The sequence below is a fragment of the Fragaria vesca genome, linkage group LG5, assembly GCF_000184155.1.
Source record: "Fragaria vesca subsp. vesca linkage group LG5, FraVesHawaii_1.0, whole genome shotgun sequence".
Classification (NCBI taxonomy): Eukaryota; Viridiplantae; Streptophyta; class Magnoliopsida; order Rosales; family Rosaceae; genus Fragaria; species Fragaria vesca.
Window position 1 is genome coordinate 11,654,733 of NC_020495.1, and position 13,980 is coordinate 11,668,712.

At 50.1% G+C, this 13,980-nt stretch overlaps 1 protein-coding gene across 1 annotated transcript; it reads right to left on the reverse strand.

Moving 5' to 3' along the window:
• Nucleotides 1–12,091: 12,091 nt before the first annotated feature.
• Nucleotides 12,092–13,965, reverse strand: LOC101294561 (UDP-glycosyltransferase 85A2-like). The gene is made up of 2 exons (XM_004299597.1): nucleotides 13,458–13,965; nucleotides 12,092–13,368 (listed from the first exon to the last, which is right to left on the reverse strand). Exons 1-2 carry the CDS (start codon nucleotides 13,963–13,965, stop codon nucleotides 12,428–12,430), a joined length of 1,449 nt encoding a protein of 482 aa, XP_004299645.1. The 3' UTR covers nucleotides 12,092–12,427.
• Between the last annotated feature and the right edge of the window lie 15 nt (nucleotides 13,966–13,980).

Here is a 13,980-nt window from a genome sequence, read left to right on the forward strand (position 1 = left end):
ATTAGATTAGATGGATCTACCCTGTAGTTGGATCCCCGGTTTAGAACGATCCCTGCTTGCTTTATACTACGACTGATTTGTTGACAGGGTTAATTGATGCGTGTGCAAATACGTATTATCAACCGGTCCTAGGCGTAAGTTGTTCATGACCCCGGACCCGGAGTCCAAACGCGAACCTCCGGAGTCCAAACGCGAACCATCTCAGCCCTCATGGCAACAAGAACGTCAAAATCCGGAGGCCAATGTCAGAAGGGGGCCACCACCACCACACCAGCCTCGGGCACGGTCCACCCCGGAGCCCGAGACCCAAATGGTTCCCCGAGTATCCGCCCTACAACGGTTGAAAAAGGAAGACAACAATAAGGCTCCTTTGGCAACAAGCAAACAACCAGCCAGGGACCATCAGCCTTCAACCAAGTCAGTATGGCGCTTACGACAACCCGAGGCTCAAGAGCCACCAATAGCCGCACAGGCGTCCTCCAGTCCTAACCTCGCCCAACAAATGGCCCAGCGTTTCCGCGAGAATTCAGAAGACGACGAGGCACATTCAGAACCTCGACTTAACCTAGAGGAAGACCAGGACGAAGAGCAGGAAGAATCATTCACCTGTAATATGGTGGAGGTCTCAGGATGGGATGCTGACGAAGGGTTTAGCAGCGAAGCAGACTATTTCGCGGTGCTCGAAGGAGAACACGGGGTCATTGACACTCCTCTGGTCCCAGTTCGTGAACAATTCTCCTTTCAAGTCGGGATGGTATTCTTCATCTCGGAAAGATACGCTCTCCCACCGAACACAACCTGCAGTGCGGCGAATATTCCCGTCAACAGCGAGGACGTCAGTAGCATACCCCCGCCATGCAGCAGCGAAATGGGCCCAGTTCTAGCACCGGCCGATGACGCCCCACAAGTGGAAATTACGAGCAGTATTAAACATAAGCAAACTCTAACCTTCTCCACTCCGACCTTGGACATGGCCACTCACATGCGGCCACTGTATATCACGGTTGAAGTCGAAGGAAAGATGATCAACAAGGTCATGGTCGACACCGGTGCCGCGGTCAATGTTGTCACAACCCGTACCATGGAACTCCTAGACATCCCGCGCTCGATGATCCAAACCACGTCCTTAACAGTCAAAAACTTCACCGGGCAGGTGTCCAGAACCCTAGGTTTGCTATTTCTACGGGTCAAGGTCGGCCCGGTGTCACGGGTTTACACCTTTTTCGTCGCCGAATGCACTTCCTCCTACAGCATGATTCTTGGCCGAGATTGGATCCACAGAAGTTTCTGCGTGCCTTCCTCCATGCACCAAGAACTCATGATTTGGGACACGGAGAACTGTGAGGCAGTCATCATCAAGGCTGACCCGCGGCCATTCTCTATCTCCGCCAACTTCAACGATGCCCGATACTATACCACAGACTTGGGCCCGTTGGATGTTCAAGGCGTCGATAACAAGGGCCTCCCATATGGAATAACGGCCTCTAATCTAACACGATGGGGACTTACCCAGGCGAAGGACGATTTGCAACGTCCTCACACCATCGCGAATCTCACAACCCATTCTGATGAATAGTGCCTTCTCAGAAGAGGCACGCGAGGCTAGCGAGTCCTTGTGCGAAAGACTCCTTTCGTACTGGGCAGAACGCGAAGCCTACGACAAGGTCGCGACTATGGAATATGTAGATGAAGTGGTGGATTATTCCGATACCAAGAAGGAAGTTATTCAGTTAGCTCCCGCCGCATTGGACGACACACCACCTCAAGTCCGTGACCCCATTTCACAAGTCGACGTAGGGACTGCAGAAAAGCCCGTACTTATTTCTATCAGCGCTAAGTTAGCGAAGGACGAAAAAGAAAACCTTCTTGCCCTGTTACGAGAGTATAGGGATTGCTTCGCCGACAAATACGAAGATATGCCCGGCTTGTCCCCGGACTTGGTCTGCCACCGGTTACCAACTTATCCGGACCGACGTCCAGTACGGCAGGATGGCCGGTTCATGCGAACTGAGACTCAGATCGTAGTCAAGGAGGAGATCGAAAGCATGCACCGATCGGGAATCATTCGTGTGGCAAAGTATAACGAGTGGCTGTCCAATGTTGTCCCCGTTCGCAAGAAAAATGGCAAGATGCGCGTCTGTGTTGATTACCGCTACCTAAACAACGCAACACCAAAGGATATATACCCCATGCATGTGGCTGACCTACTCGTCGATGCCGCGGCAGGGCACGAGGTGTTATCCTTTATGGATGGAACGGCCGGATACCATCAGATTCCCGTCGCTGAGGAAGATCGACACAAGACCGCTTTCCGCTGCCCTGGTTTTGCCGACGCGTTCGAGTATGTTTTCATGCCTTTCGGACTTAAAAACGCGGGGGCAACGTATCAGCGCGCCATGAACCTCATCTTTCATGACATCTTGGGGAAGTTGATCGAAGTATACATCGATGATGTGGTAGTCAAAACCAAAACACGGGCAACCCACGTTGAAGACCTGCGGCAGGTGTTTACCCGGATGCGCCGACATAACCTGAAGATGAACCCCGCCAAGTGTGTTTTCTTCGCGGAGGCCGACGATTTCCTTGGTTTCCTAGTGCATCAAAGAGGCATCGAAATCCCAAAGGACAAGGCACAGGCGGTAATCACCGCTTCGCCCCCCACCACCAAAAAGGAGCTCTAACAACTACTCGGGCGAATCAACTTTCTCCTTCGTTTCATATCAAACGCGGCAGGGAAGGTCCAGCCTTTTTCCCCTCCTCAAGCTCCAGGGGGCAACCGAGTTCGTCTGGGAACCACAACATCAACAGGCCTTCGATCGGATCAAGGACTACCTTACGAACCCGCCGGTCCTGATCCCACCTCGCGACGGTACCCCGCTTAAACTTTATATCGCCGCTGCCGACTTGTCCATCGGCGGGCTCCTGGCCCAAGACGATGTGAACGGGGTAGAGCACGCTGTCTATTACCTTAGCAGGGTGTTAACTGAGTGTGAGACACGATACTCACCTATGGAGAAGTTGTGTCTGGCCCTATATTTCGCAGGGTGCAAGCTGCGCCATTACATGCTCGCCTTCACCACGGTTGTGATCGCTCAATTTGACCTGGTTAAATACATGCTCTCTCGCCCTATCTTGCTGGGACGCATCGGCAAGTGGATCTTAGCCATGTCTGAATTCTCGTTGCAATATGTTCCGCAAAAGGGAGTAAAAGGACAGGCAATAGCAGATTTTCTCGCTCATCACCCACCCTTAGAGCTCACGGCATTTCGCGAGTTGGAATTCGCTTTCGTGGCGCTCGCTCCATGGACCCTGTATTTTGATGGTTCGCGGACTGACACCGCAGCCGAAGCCGGGATAGCCATAGCCAATCCCGCCGGAGATCGCTTCTCCTACTCGTTCTAGCTCGATTTCAAATGCACCAACAACCAGGCTGAGTACGAGGCGCTGATCATCGGCCTCGAGATTTTGTTGGACTTAGGAGTCCGCGAGGTTCAGATCTTTGGCGATTCTTTGTTGGTCGTTAACCAGCTGGTGGAAAAGTTTAAGTGCTTGAGCTCGTCCATTGAGCCATACCTGGGCAAGGCCTTTGAGGTGTTGGATCGATTCGACGACGTCTACATCGAGCACATACCACGCGAGTTCAACTTCGCCGCCAACGAGCTCGCCCAAGTAGCATCCGGTCTCAGCCTGCGCGACGGCGTGCGCGAACGTTTGCTCAAAGTCGAACGCCGTACTCTTCCCTCTTTCATCTTTCATCGCTAGGGGGCAATTTCAGGCCGACACCCCCGAAGTTGCGGCCTTGGATCCTATCAATGAGGATTGGCGGCTACCATTTATCGCCTACCTCCAGAACCCTAACGACGCCGCTCACTCCAGGCAAATACGTTTCCTCGCCTTAAACTTTGTTTTACGCAATGGCGAACACCGGCGGCGTGGGGAAGACGGAACTGATTTCCGCTGCGTGTATGGGAACGAAGCTAAGCGTATCATGCGCGACGTCCATTGTGGGGTTTGCGGTTCGCACCAGGCCGGGCCAAAAATGCGATGGTTGATCCGTCGCCATGGGTACTACTGGCCAACCATTCTGAAAGACTACATTGCCTTCGCCAGAGGTTGCCAAGACTGCCAGGCCCACGGACCAGTGCAACACATTCCCAACATCCCGTTACAGCCTATCATTAAACCTTGGCCGGGTCGCGGTTGGGCGATCGATTTCGTTGACATCATTCATCCCCATTCTTCTGAGCAGCATAAGTTCATTATCGTCGCCACCGATTTCTTTACCAAATGGGTCGAGGCCGAACCCCTTAAGGTCGCCTCCGCCAACTCGGTTCGCAACTTTATTTTTCGCGATATCATCTCCCGCTTTGGTATCCCAGAGTGCATCGTTACGGACAGGGGGGCAGCTTTCATGGCGGATTCGGTTGTTAAGTACTTAAACGACAACGGCATCAAACTTCTCCACTCTACGCCGTATTATGCACAGTCCAACGGCCAGGCGGAGGCTAGCAATAAGGTCATCCTCGGCATCCTCCGCAAGATGTTGGGGTTGAACCCGCTTGTCTGGCATGAGGAACTGTACCACACCTTGTGGGCTTACCGCACTTCAAAGCGCGGCCCGACGGATACCACCCCGTACGCTCTCATGTACGGTCATGACGCCGTCCTTCCCCTTGAGATCAATATCGCTTCACTTCGCGTTCAGGAACAGCATCAACTACTTGGCGAGGATTATGTCCAAGCTATGTGGCAGGAGCTTGAAGATCTTGACGAGTACCGCGTCACCGCGTCACCGCGTCACCGCTTTCAACAACGCATCGCACGTTCGTACGACCAGGTCACGCGCGGACGGAGCTATGCTGAGGGCCAGACAGTGTGGCGCGCAGTATTCCCACTTGGGGAAAAAACCGACGGTCGGGGGAAGTGGTCTGCTCGATGGGAAGGCCCCTTTATTATTCATCGTATTCTCCCCAAGGGGGCATACCACCTGCGCGACCTGGACGGTACCATTCATCGCAATCCTATTAATGGCCGTTTCCTCAAGCGCCACATTGCTGGAGTTTGGGAACGCGAAGATCCTCCACCTCCCCCAGACCCCGTCACCACAATCAATAGTGCTATGCGCCATCGCGTTCTCCCTCCGCCGCCTACCACTAGGGGGCAATCCGAGAGAGAAGATTGATAGAGTACGTTGTAACGTCCCAGCCTAAAAAGGCCAGTACGAGATTGGGGCCTACTCCAGAGGCCCTACAACAGGATAACTGTATTTTTCTTCATTCTTTGTAAACATGCAAAGTCTAAACGCAAAGGCCAGTACAGGATTGGGGCCTATTCCAGAGGCCCTAAAAAACCAATAAATTCATTTATTTTGCCCTTTTGGCGTTGTTCAATATAAGTCTCGAACATTGGCTTTGCAGCCAAAGCAATTACATAGACAAAAAGGGTGAAATTAGACTATGTTTACATCCAAAAGGCATAGATCTGCAAATATTGGAAGCCTAAACCCGCGTATCTCGCAGGTTTGAAGAAGAGGCTGCCGCCGCATCATTCGTTCAAAGTTGGCAGACGTCCCGCTTCTTTAGACCAGCACGAGCCTTGACATTGGCCCGGACCTAAGACAAAGTGTTAGGAAGCTAAAGGTCCACTGGGCCTGGGTCCCTCATGCTACCAGTCACGCCTCGAAGGTGCTTCAAGGGCACTGACCAGAACCTGAAGCGCAAGCGGGTGCGGAGCCTCGAGAACCTCACGTTTGGACAGAACAGCCGGCGCAAGGCAGAAGGTACCCAACCATTAGTTCGTCCAAACAAAGGCTCGGCCTGAGAGTAGATTTTCAGAGTCACTCCCGGCCTGAGAGTAGATTTTCAGAATCAGAAAGAACGAAGGGTGAAAATGTGAGGTGGGGGCTTTGCTTTAAGCAGGGACAAGAGGATGTGCAGAAGGGTATACGAGTCCATGGCAAGGGGGCAAAGACTTAACTGGTGCTTCGCCCCGGCCAAGCGTTCCTTTTTATAGGCGGAAAGGGTGATTTTCCTTTCGACAGATGTCCTCCATGCAGCGATTTGCTCCGAGATATGAGCTCTGGAGATAAGGTCGGATGCGTTGTTCCATAATGACTACCCGCGTTCCAAGCGAGTGGTTGCATTGGAAACCCCCACCAAATCTCAGAGGAAGATTTTTTCCTGGCAAGGCAGTTCTTTCACAAAGATTCGACAAGAGCGGGAAAGATTTGATTTAATAATAATATTATTATAAAGGTTCATACAAGGGGGGCAAAGCGCTGATCGAGGCTAAACCCGCCTAGAAGCCCTATACAAATCTATGAGAAGGCCTTCTAAGGCCAACTCTTCAACATCCGTCTGGGCTTGGGCTTCGTCGGCAGCGGCAGCAGCTGAGTCCAAAGCTTCCTGGGTCTCCTCCGCGGCCTGCACACGGGCTTCTGCCTCTTCAGCTCGGGCCAAGTTCTGGCGAGCTTGAGCAAGCTGAGCTTGCAGCTCCGCTATTTGAGCCTCCAGGGCCTCCACTTGCCGAGCATAGTTAATGCATGGATTCTCTGAAGACGCCTCAGGGATTTCAGCGTCTTCAAGCTCGGCTAAGAGGGCTGCCATCTGATTGTCCAGGGCTTGGCGGACTTTCTCGTGAGCAGCCGACTAGGCACCAACGTCTTGAACTCGGCGAGCCTGCAGCTCGACGGCGTCGGTGAGTTCCAACACATGATCTAGAGCAGGGTTGCTGCCAGCGAGGTGCCGAATCAGAGCTTCATGGGCCTCACGAACGCGCCTCACCAAGTCGAATACGTTCATGTGGGGACCTTGGCGCAGTAGCCCGTGAAAGAAAGCCCGGGCCAGGCGAATGGGTTCCGGGTCGGCAGGCAGGGTGATCCAGGCCCGAAGACGGGCGGTCCGGGTAGCCAAAGAAGAAGTCGCTTCGCCAGATGTTCTTGTTGGGGCCGGAGTGGTTGGTTCAACCTCTACAACCGCCTCAGTCTCTGGAGCGGGCGGTGGGACCTCAGACCGAGTGAGGACTGTCGTTTCTTCGGTGGTCTGGGCCGCTGAGTCTGGTTGCGGAGAAGAGGGCTCAAGCACCGGTTGGAAGTCCTTTGGCGGAACTGCCAAAGGGGTACCAAAGTCAGAAAGCAGGGTGATCCGGCTGAGATTTTCATCTGGAGCAGGAGCCGAGGTAGGCTCTGGAAGTGGGCCAGTTTCGCCTAGAGCGTCGTTTGGAGAAGGGGGTTGCGCAGCAACGTCCTCGGTAACCATGGTTTGATCCCCGACAATTGGTTCCGGGGATGGGACTTCGACTATCGCTGTCGCTCCTTCAACGACAGCGAGGCGAGGTCGGATGCGGCGGCGAACCTGTCAAGGGCAAAGTTAGCAAAACGTTTGTTGGGCTTTAAGAAGTTTGGTTCGAAGAAGGGTCGCTTACCAAGGCGTGCTCTTGCCGGTATCGTTCATCCTCTAGCAACTCTTCCTCGTCCTCGTTAGGGCACTTCCGCGAACTTTCGCCGCTCGTTGGCTGGGGTACCGCGGGAGCAGTCTCTCACCGTTGTGGCTCACCGCGGACCTATCTTGGGCAGGTGCTTTCCCCTTGTCTCCGGCATCCTCGGGTCTTCTGATAGATCTCCGGCGGGGTGCAGACTGTAAAGGAAGACAGGAGAGTTAGGAGGAAGCATTTTGTCGAAGTAGTAAAGGCGGTTCGGAATTTACACAGTTAGTGATTTACCTCGGGTGCGAGATCGCGTTCTCGAATGACGATCCCGGTCGAGTGACGAGTAGCGGGGATTGGCGGGAGTGCAAGCCTGGACCCTGTCGCAGTCTTTGAACTGCTCTCTTCACGGCCACGCTGGGCGTCAAGAACGACGCGGTCTGACTCGCCCAGAGTGTCGTAAAGAGAATAAAAGATAGCAGCGAAGACAGCGTCGTCTGGGAACCCCCAATGGTTGTCGGACAAGGACCGCCACCAAGAGAGATAGGCGGGGTCTGCACCCAGCGAAGGCTCAATCTCGAGCAAGTCAGGAGTGAGAGGGAAAATGTTTTGCAGCGGGGTGACCCGGTCGGACTCGCCGATCTTCCTCCAGGAGATGTACTTGTTCACTGAATGGAACAGTGGATAGGGGATCCCTTGGAAGAAGCCGAGTTGTCTGGCGAAGTGATTGGGGGCATATAGCTCGAAGCCTTGTTCATCCTCGGCGAGCTGAAGGTCGCAGCATGAGGATGCTCTCATGAAGATGGTCTTAGCGTCTGAGTCCGAATCAGAGCGCGGGAAGAAGCCCGTCGATAAGACTTCAGGGTGGCGCCGGCGAACCATCATGTCCATGGTGGGAGGCGGTTCGAGTTGGTTGTAGAGGATGGAAAGGCTGGCGAAGAAGGACAGGGGAATCCGGTTCGCAGCGTTCCTGCACACCGCGAAACCGAGCAGTTGGTCCTCGGGCAGGAATTCTAGTGGGGCTTGCCGGAAGAGCGGGAAATACAGCTGCGTCCATAAGTCTAAGATCCACAGCGGGCCAGCAGAGAGATGGAAAGGTCTTAGGGACAGCATGTGCAGGGTCCGGTAGAGGGCGCCCAGTACTGGCTGCCCTAGCCCGACCTCGATCCCGTTGTAGAGAGCCTCGGCCAGTTTTGTCCATTTCCCTATAGGCTTGTGAGCACTCCCGCAGAAGATGAATTTATCGAGCCAGTACTCAAGGAAAGCGATACCTCCTTCGGGCTGTTCTGCATGGCCTATGTAGAACTTCCTCCACACTCCATACGAGCCTTTCATGGCGCGGCGGGCCCCCAGGTTGCAGGAGTGCGTAAACTCGGTCGATGAAAAGTCGCCTGGCGCATACGGCTTTGCATGAATCGGCAGCCCGGTGATAGTGAGGATGTCCAGCAGAGAAATGCCCATTTGCCCGAAAGGAAAATCAAAAGTGTTGGTGGCACTGTTCCATAGGCAGGCCGCGGCGGCAATGGGTGCTCGATCGGCATGAGGAGGCAGTGAGAAGCTCAAGGCAATGGCTTCGTTGACGCCGGTTGCTTCCTAGATTGCTTGGTCGGTCTGGAGGCGAGCCGTGTACCATGCCCGGTCCTCTGCGATCACGCTGGGCCATTCCCCGACCCGGATATTTGTATGAGAGCGGGCTTGGTGAAACCAGGAGGCGAAGTTTCCCGGTTCGCGACGTTGGGCAAGGATTGGTCGGCGCACGGAGGCAGTATAATGGTTCAGATCAGCGGCGGATAGAGGCTGCGAGGGGGTCGAACCGAGCAGGGCTGCCCCTGTTTCAAGGAAATAGATGGGTGTTCCTTGAGGAGGGTTGTTAGCAAAACGGCGAGCGAAGCCGGTCGACCATGAGCTCACCGCCGTGAGGTTAAGGTTTGGGTCGTTAGCAGTTGGTTTGGGAGCCATTGTTTCTAGTCGGAGTGAGTCCGGTGGTGAATGTTTGATGTTTGCAGAAGAGAGGGAAAGGATTGATTGGAAAGCGATGGTGAGATGTGGGGACCCGCATCGAGGTTTATAAAGAAGACGGACCGTAACGTCTTTTCAATCAATCGCCGTAATGAGGAGACGCGATGACGACCGAAACGTCAGCGCGTTTCAAATTTCAAACAGTCGCAAATGATGAAGGGAGGCGATGATGCCGAAACGTCTGCACCTTTTGAATTGCGAGTTCCAGTAAAATGCTTATTTAGGCCTTTTCGCTTATCCGTTGCGAAATGAATTAAGCTCAAGGCCTAGGGGCAATGTTTGAGCCCAGTGGGTAATTTGGTCCAAGACGCGGGGTACGTTTTGGATAACATTTGGGCCAGTACCCGTGGCCTTTTTTAATGTGAGGCCCACGAAGGGTGGCGAGGTCTGGTAACGCGCGAGCTGGCGTTTTGCAAGGATTCTGTACCCCGCGGGATTGATGTCCTCGCTGGGTCCTTTGTTTCGGTTCGTGTAGGATTTTGCAGTGCATGGCGAGGTAGAGTTGGAAATGGACTGTAGTACTCCGCGGGATAGGATCGCTTAGTGATCGAGTTCGCGTACGACGCTACAGTGAGATAATGCGGGGCGGTGAATGAGACCTAGGCGAAGTCTTTTTTGGACACGTGTTGCATGGGTCGCGCGGCTCGCGAGTTGGTCGTATCCTTGTGGAATTCTAATTGCGAGGTCCGAATGGGTTGTAATTAGGACTTTGCCAATTGCTTGCGGATCGCTATATAAGGGAGCTCGACAGAACAAACAGAGGACACAATCAATCATACAAAACAACTGCAAATCTTCGAGCACCCTCGAAACCCTAAGTTCTAAGTGCACCTCATCTTAGATCTCAGAGCCTGTCTGGACTCGCCTCTCCTTCCTAATTGTTGCTCTGCTCACTTCGAACCGTGAGTATCGATTCACAGGTGACTAAATAGTTTGCTCGTAATTCCTCGCCCGCGAGGTGACTCCGGAGCTCTACTTCGCCTGGTTAGAAGTCAAGAACGCGCACCGTTCTCGTTCCGCGTCCGCGCGGTGGCACGCCCTGCAAACCCTAATTTACTTTTGGTAGCACAAGTTACCTCTCTACCCCTGCTGAGGATCGTGGCCAAAACAGTAGTACTCTTTAAATTTAAAATTTCTACAAGTTTTTCATAATATAACCCAAAGATTAAATATAATTTGTATGCACTAGCATGTCTGGCTTTCAGAAAAGAATGTGAAAAAATGGGTTCACAAGTTACGCTTCTTGCACTTGTACCAAATTACCAAAAGTCCCTGCCGAAAAAAGAAAAGAGAAGGAGCAACATTCTCTCCCTCTTGTCACTATAAGAAAATTACTTTCACTTTCAAGGCCATATGCCCTAACCGTTTGCTGCATTTTTGCAATATTATTGATAGGCTAACATGGAATACATGGCTCACCTGAAACAAGCTCAAGGTTGAAGACAAAGGAAACTAAAGAGAAAAGCTGAAGCAACTTTTTGAGTCCTTTTCTCTTAATGCAACAAAGATAAGAAAATTATTACACCGATCGATGAAGAGCTCAAGCAGATCTGTTCAGTATACTCTTCTCTAGGGGCTAGCACTATACGGCCCTCGTTCTACGGCGATTTTATATATTAATAAAACAATATTTAATTAACTTGTCCATCACGTGTCCGTATCTTATCATATCTGACATTTGACGTGTCCAGACACACGTACTTGTATTCATGCTTAGCTATTTGATGAGCTTCCGTAGCTTCACAATCTTCCTAACTCTAGAGGAATCAGGTCCAATCCATTTTGTGATCATAGACTGTCAAAGAGCCTTTGTTTCTCCAAAGAGAGCTTAAGCAGGTTCCCTTTTATTAAGAGGTTAATTTGTTCGTGTAGGTTAGTATAAACAGATGAGTGGATGACTTCTGGTTTAGTTCAACAAAGAGCTAACAGAACCTAGTCAAAACAAAATGTTACCTGATAAATTAGAGTCTAGTTAGGTTTACTTGTTTGTAGTAACTCACAAACTACAGGATTTCAAAGGGATTTAGCGTTGAGCAAACGAAGGTACAAGAACACCTGTAAACTCTGTAATCATGTGGACGCAATCATATGCAGCTGTTCAACTTTAAATTGAGCTCTACTGTAAACAATATAACACCTTTCCATATCTCTAATTATGATGGAGAACAGACTGAGATTGAAAACAGGTATCTGGCAAATCCTGAAGAACATATATTGTTGCTGTTCATAAACAGAATCCTCATAGTCTGCTTTCAGTTTTCTCTAACTCCGTTTTTACTCCCAAGTTGTTCATCATTGGGATCCATACGTGAACAATAGCTCACATCTTCAAATTTTTGCAACTGTACCCAATAAAAGCTATGCTATAGTAGAAAACACAGGCTAAAATACTAGCATGTAATACCTTTTGTAAGGGACTAATAACCTATTTAAACAATGATATAGACTACAGTTACGTAATTGAATTGCATGCCAGAAGCACCATTATGGAATTAATGCTGTCCAGTGAATACAAAGAGATATATATAGTTCATGGAGCCATCTTCAATCAAGAGATCAGCATCCGCTTTAATAATATTGACAAAGCTGTTGCATCTATCTTAAGCTGTAAAACTTGACTCCAAATGTACAAGAATGAAAACAAGAACGCAAAGTGAAATTCCCATTGCATGCTTATTAATTATTATTACAACACTACACGAGAACGATGATCATTATATAGATTATCCAAGCAAGTAGATTCTAATCGAATCTGATTTTTATAAGAAAAAGGCACTTGTCTAACCATTTTGTCCAAGTTCAAGAAAGATGAACCACAGGAGCTGTGGTAGCCTCCTCGGCCAACTTCTCCCATTCATTCCTCATCTACTTGCCATCCTCTCCCTTCATTAAGTTCCTCACAAGATTCTCTATGTAATTTCTATGAATGAACATCACCCCATACCTCCAAAAAAAACAAAATATCCATGTAGATCCCTAATAAAATCTAATTTTTAGGAGAAAGAAGCACCTGGTTAACCATCTTGTTCAAATTCAAGAATGATGAACCATTTGGTGCAGTAACAGCTTCCTCTGCCAACTTCTTCCATTCCAAGGATTTCTTCCTCATTTGTTTGCCTTCCTGTCCTTCCATTAATTTTCTCACAAGGACTTCTATATAATTCCTTCTAACATCACCCTCTATCTGCATGGCTACACCCCACTCTTTGCAACAGAACCTACAATTTATTTGTTGGTCAGCAAAGAAGGGCCAACAGATCATGGGAACTCCACCACACAGACTTTCAACCGTAGAGTTCCATCCACAGTGTGTCAAGAAACCTCCTATAGCTGGATGATTCAGAACTTGTTCTTGAGGGCACCAACTCGCCAACCAACTCCTTCCCTTGGTCTCTTCTACAAACTCGGGTGGAACCACAGCTGAGTTCCCAGCCACAAGATCAGGCCTAATCACCCACAAAAAGGTCATGTTACTATTTGCGAGACCCCAAGCAAACTCAATCAGCTGCTCATCTGTCATGACTGTGATACTTCCAAAGTTTACATAAACAACAGAATTTGGTTCTTTTGACTCAAGCCATTCAAGACACTCCGGTTCTTCTTTCCAAAGATTTGACCCGATAGTCTTTGAGTCATCATCTTCTTGGATATGACTGAGTTGTTGATGAAGAGGTCCAATGGAATACACAGGTGGTAGCAAACTTGAAAATGCATCTAAAACTTTATGCTCCAAGGCATCAAATGTGTTAATAATGATAGCAGACGCTCTTTGAGCTTGTTCTATCATATACAGAATAAAACTCAGCATGACATCATCTGGGTCTGTGGTTCTAATGAAGGTTGGCATGTCCCTCAAACGTATACTTCCCAAGCCAGGTAACCAGTCTATTACAGTGTCCAAGTAGCCATTTGTTAAATAACTGGCCTCTGCAAATAAAGGAGACAAAGGTGAAGTTAACATTCTGGTACCACTCCATGTTTAGGACATAGTGTTCCAGAATAGTGATGACCCATACCTTTAAGTGGAACAATACCCTTTTCAATGAGATGGGCATGGTGAAGGTAGCACATTAATGTACAAGCACTCGCTGTCTGGAAGAGGACTACTGGAAGGCCAAGTTCATGGGTTGCATCAAGAGTGAAGGTCGTGCCTAAATCAGATATTATGCAAGTAACAGGAGGGGAATTTGACGAAGAATTGAGTTCTGAAAGAAGGCTTCTGAAGGGTGCTAAAAAGTTATTTCTAATGGAACCACATAAGGCAGGTATGTCTTGGGTGACATTGGCATCAGTAGGAGGAAGGCCATCGGGAATCGATTTGAACCTAAACGAGGGCAGGCCATCGAGAGAGTTGGGACCTCGGGATCTAAGCAGGCGCTCATGGTTGTACTCTGTGTTGACAAAGGTTATATGAAAGCCTCTGTAGTGAAGGATTTTAGCTAATTTTAGCATTGGGTTTATGTGACCTTGAGCAGGGTATGGTATACAAACTGCATGTGGCTTCTCCGAGGCGTTGGAACCCATTCTCTCTCTCTCTCT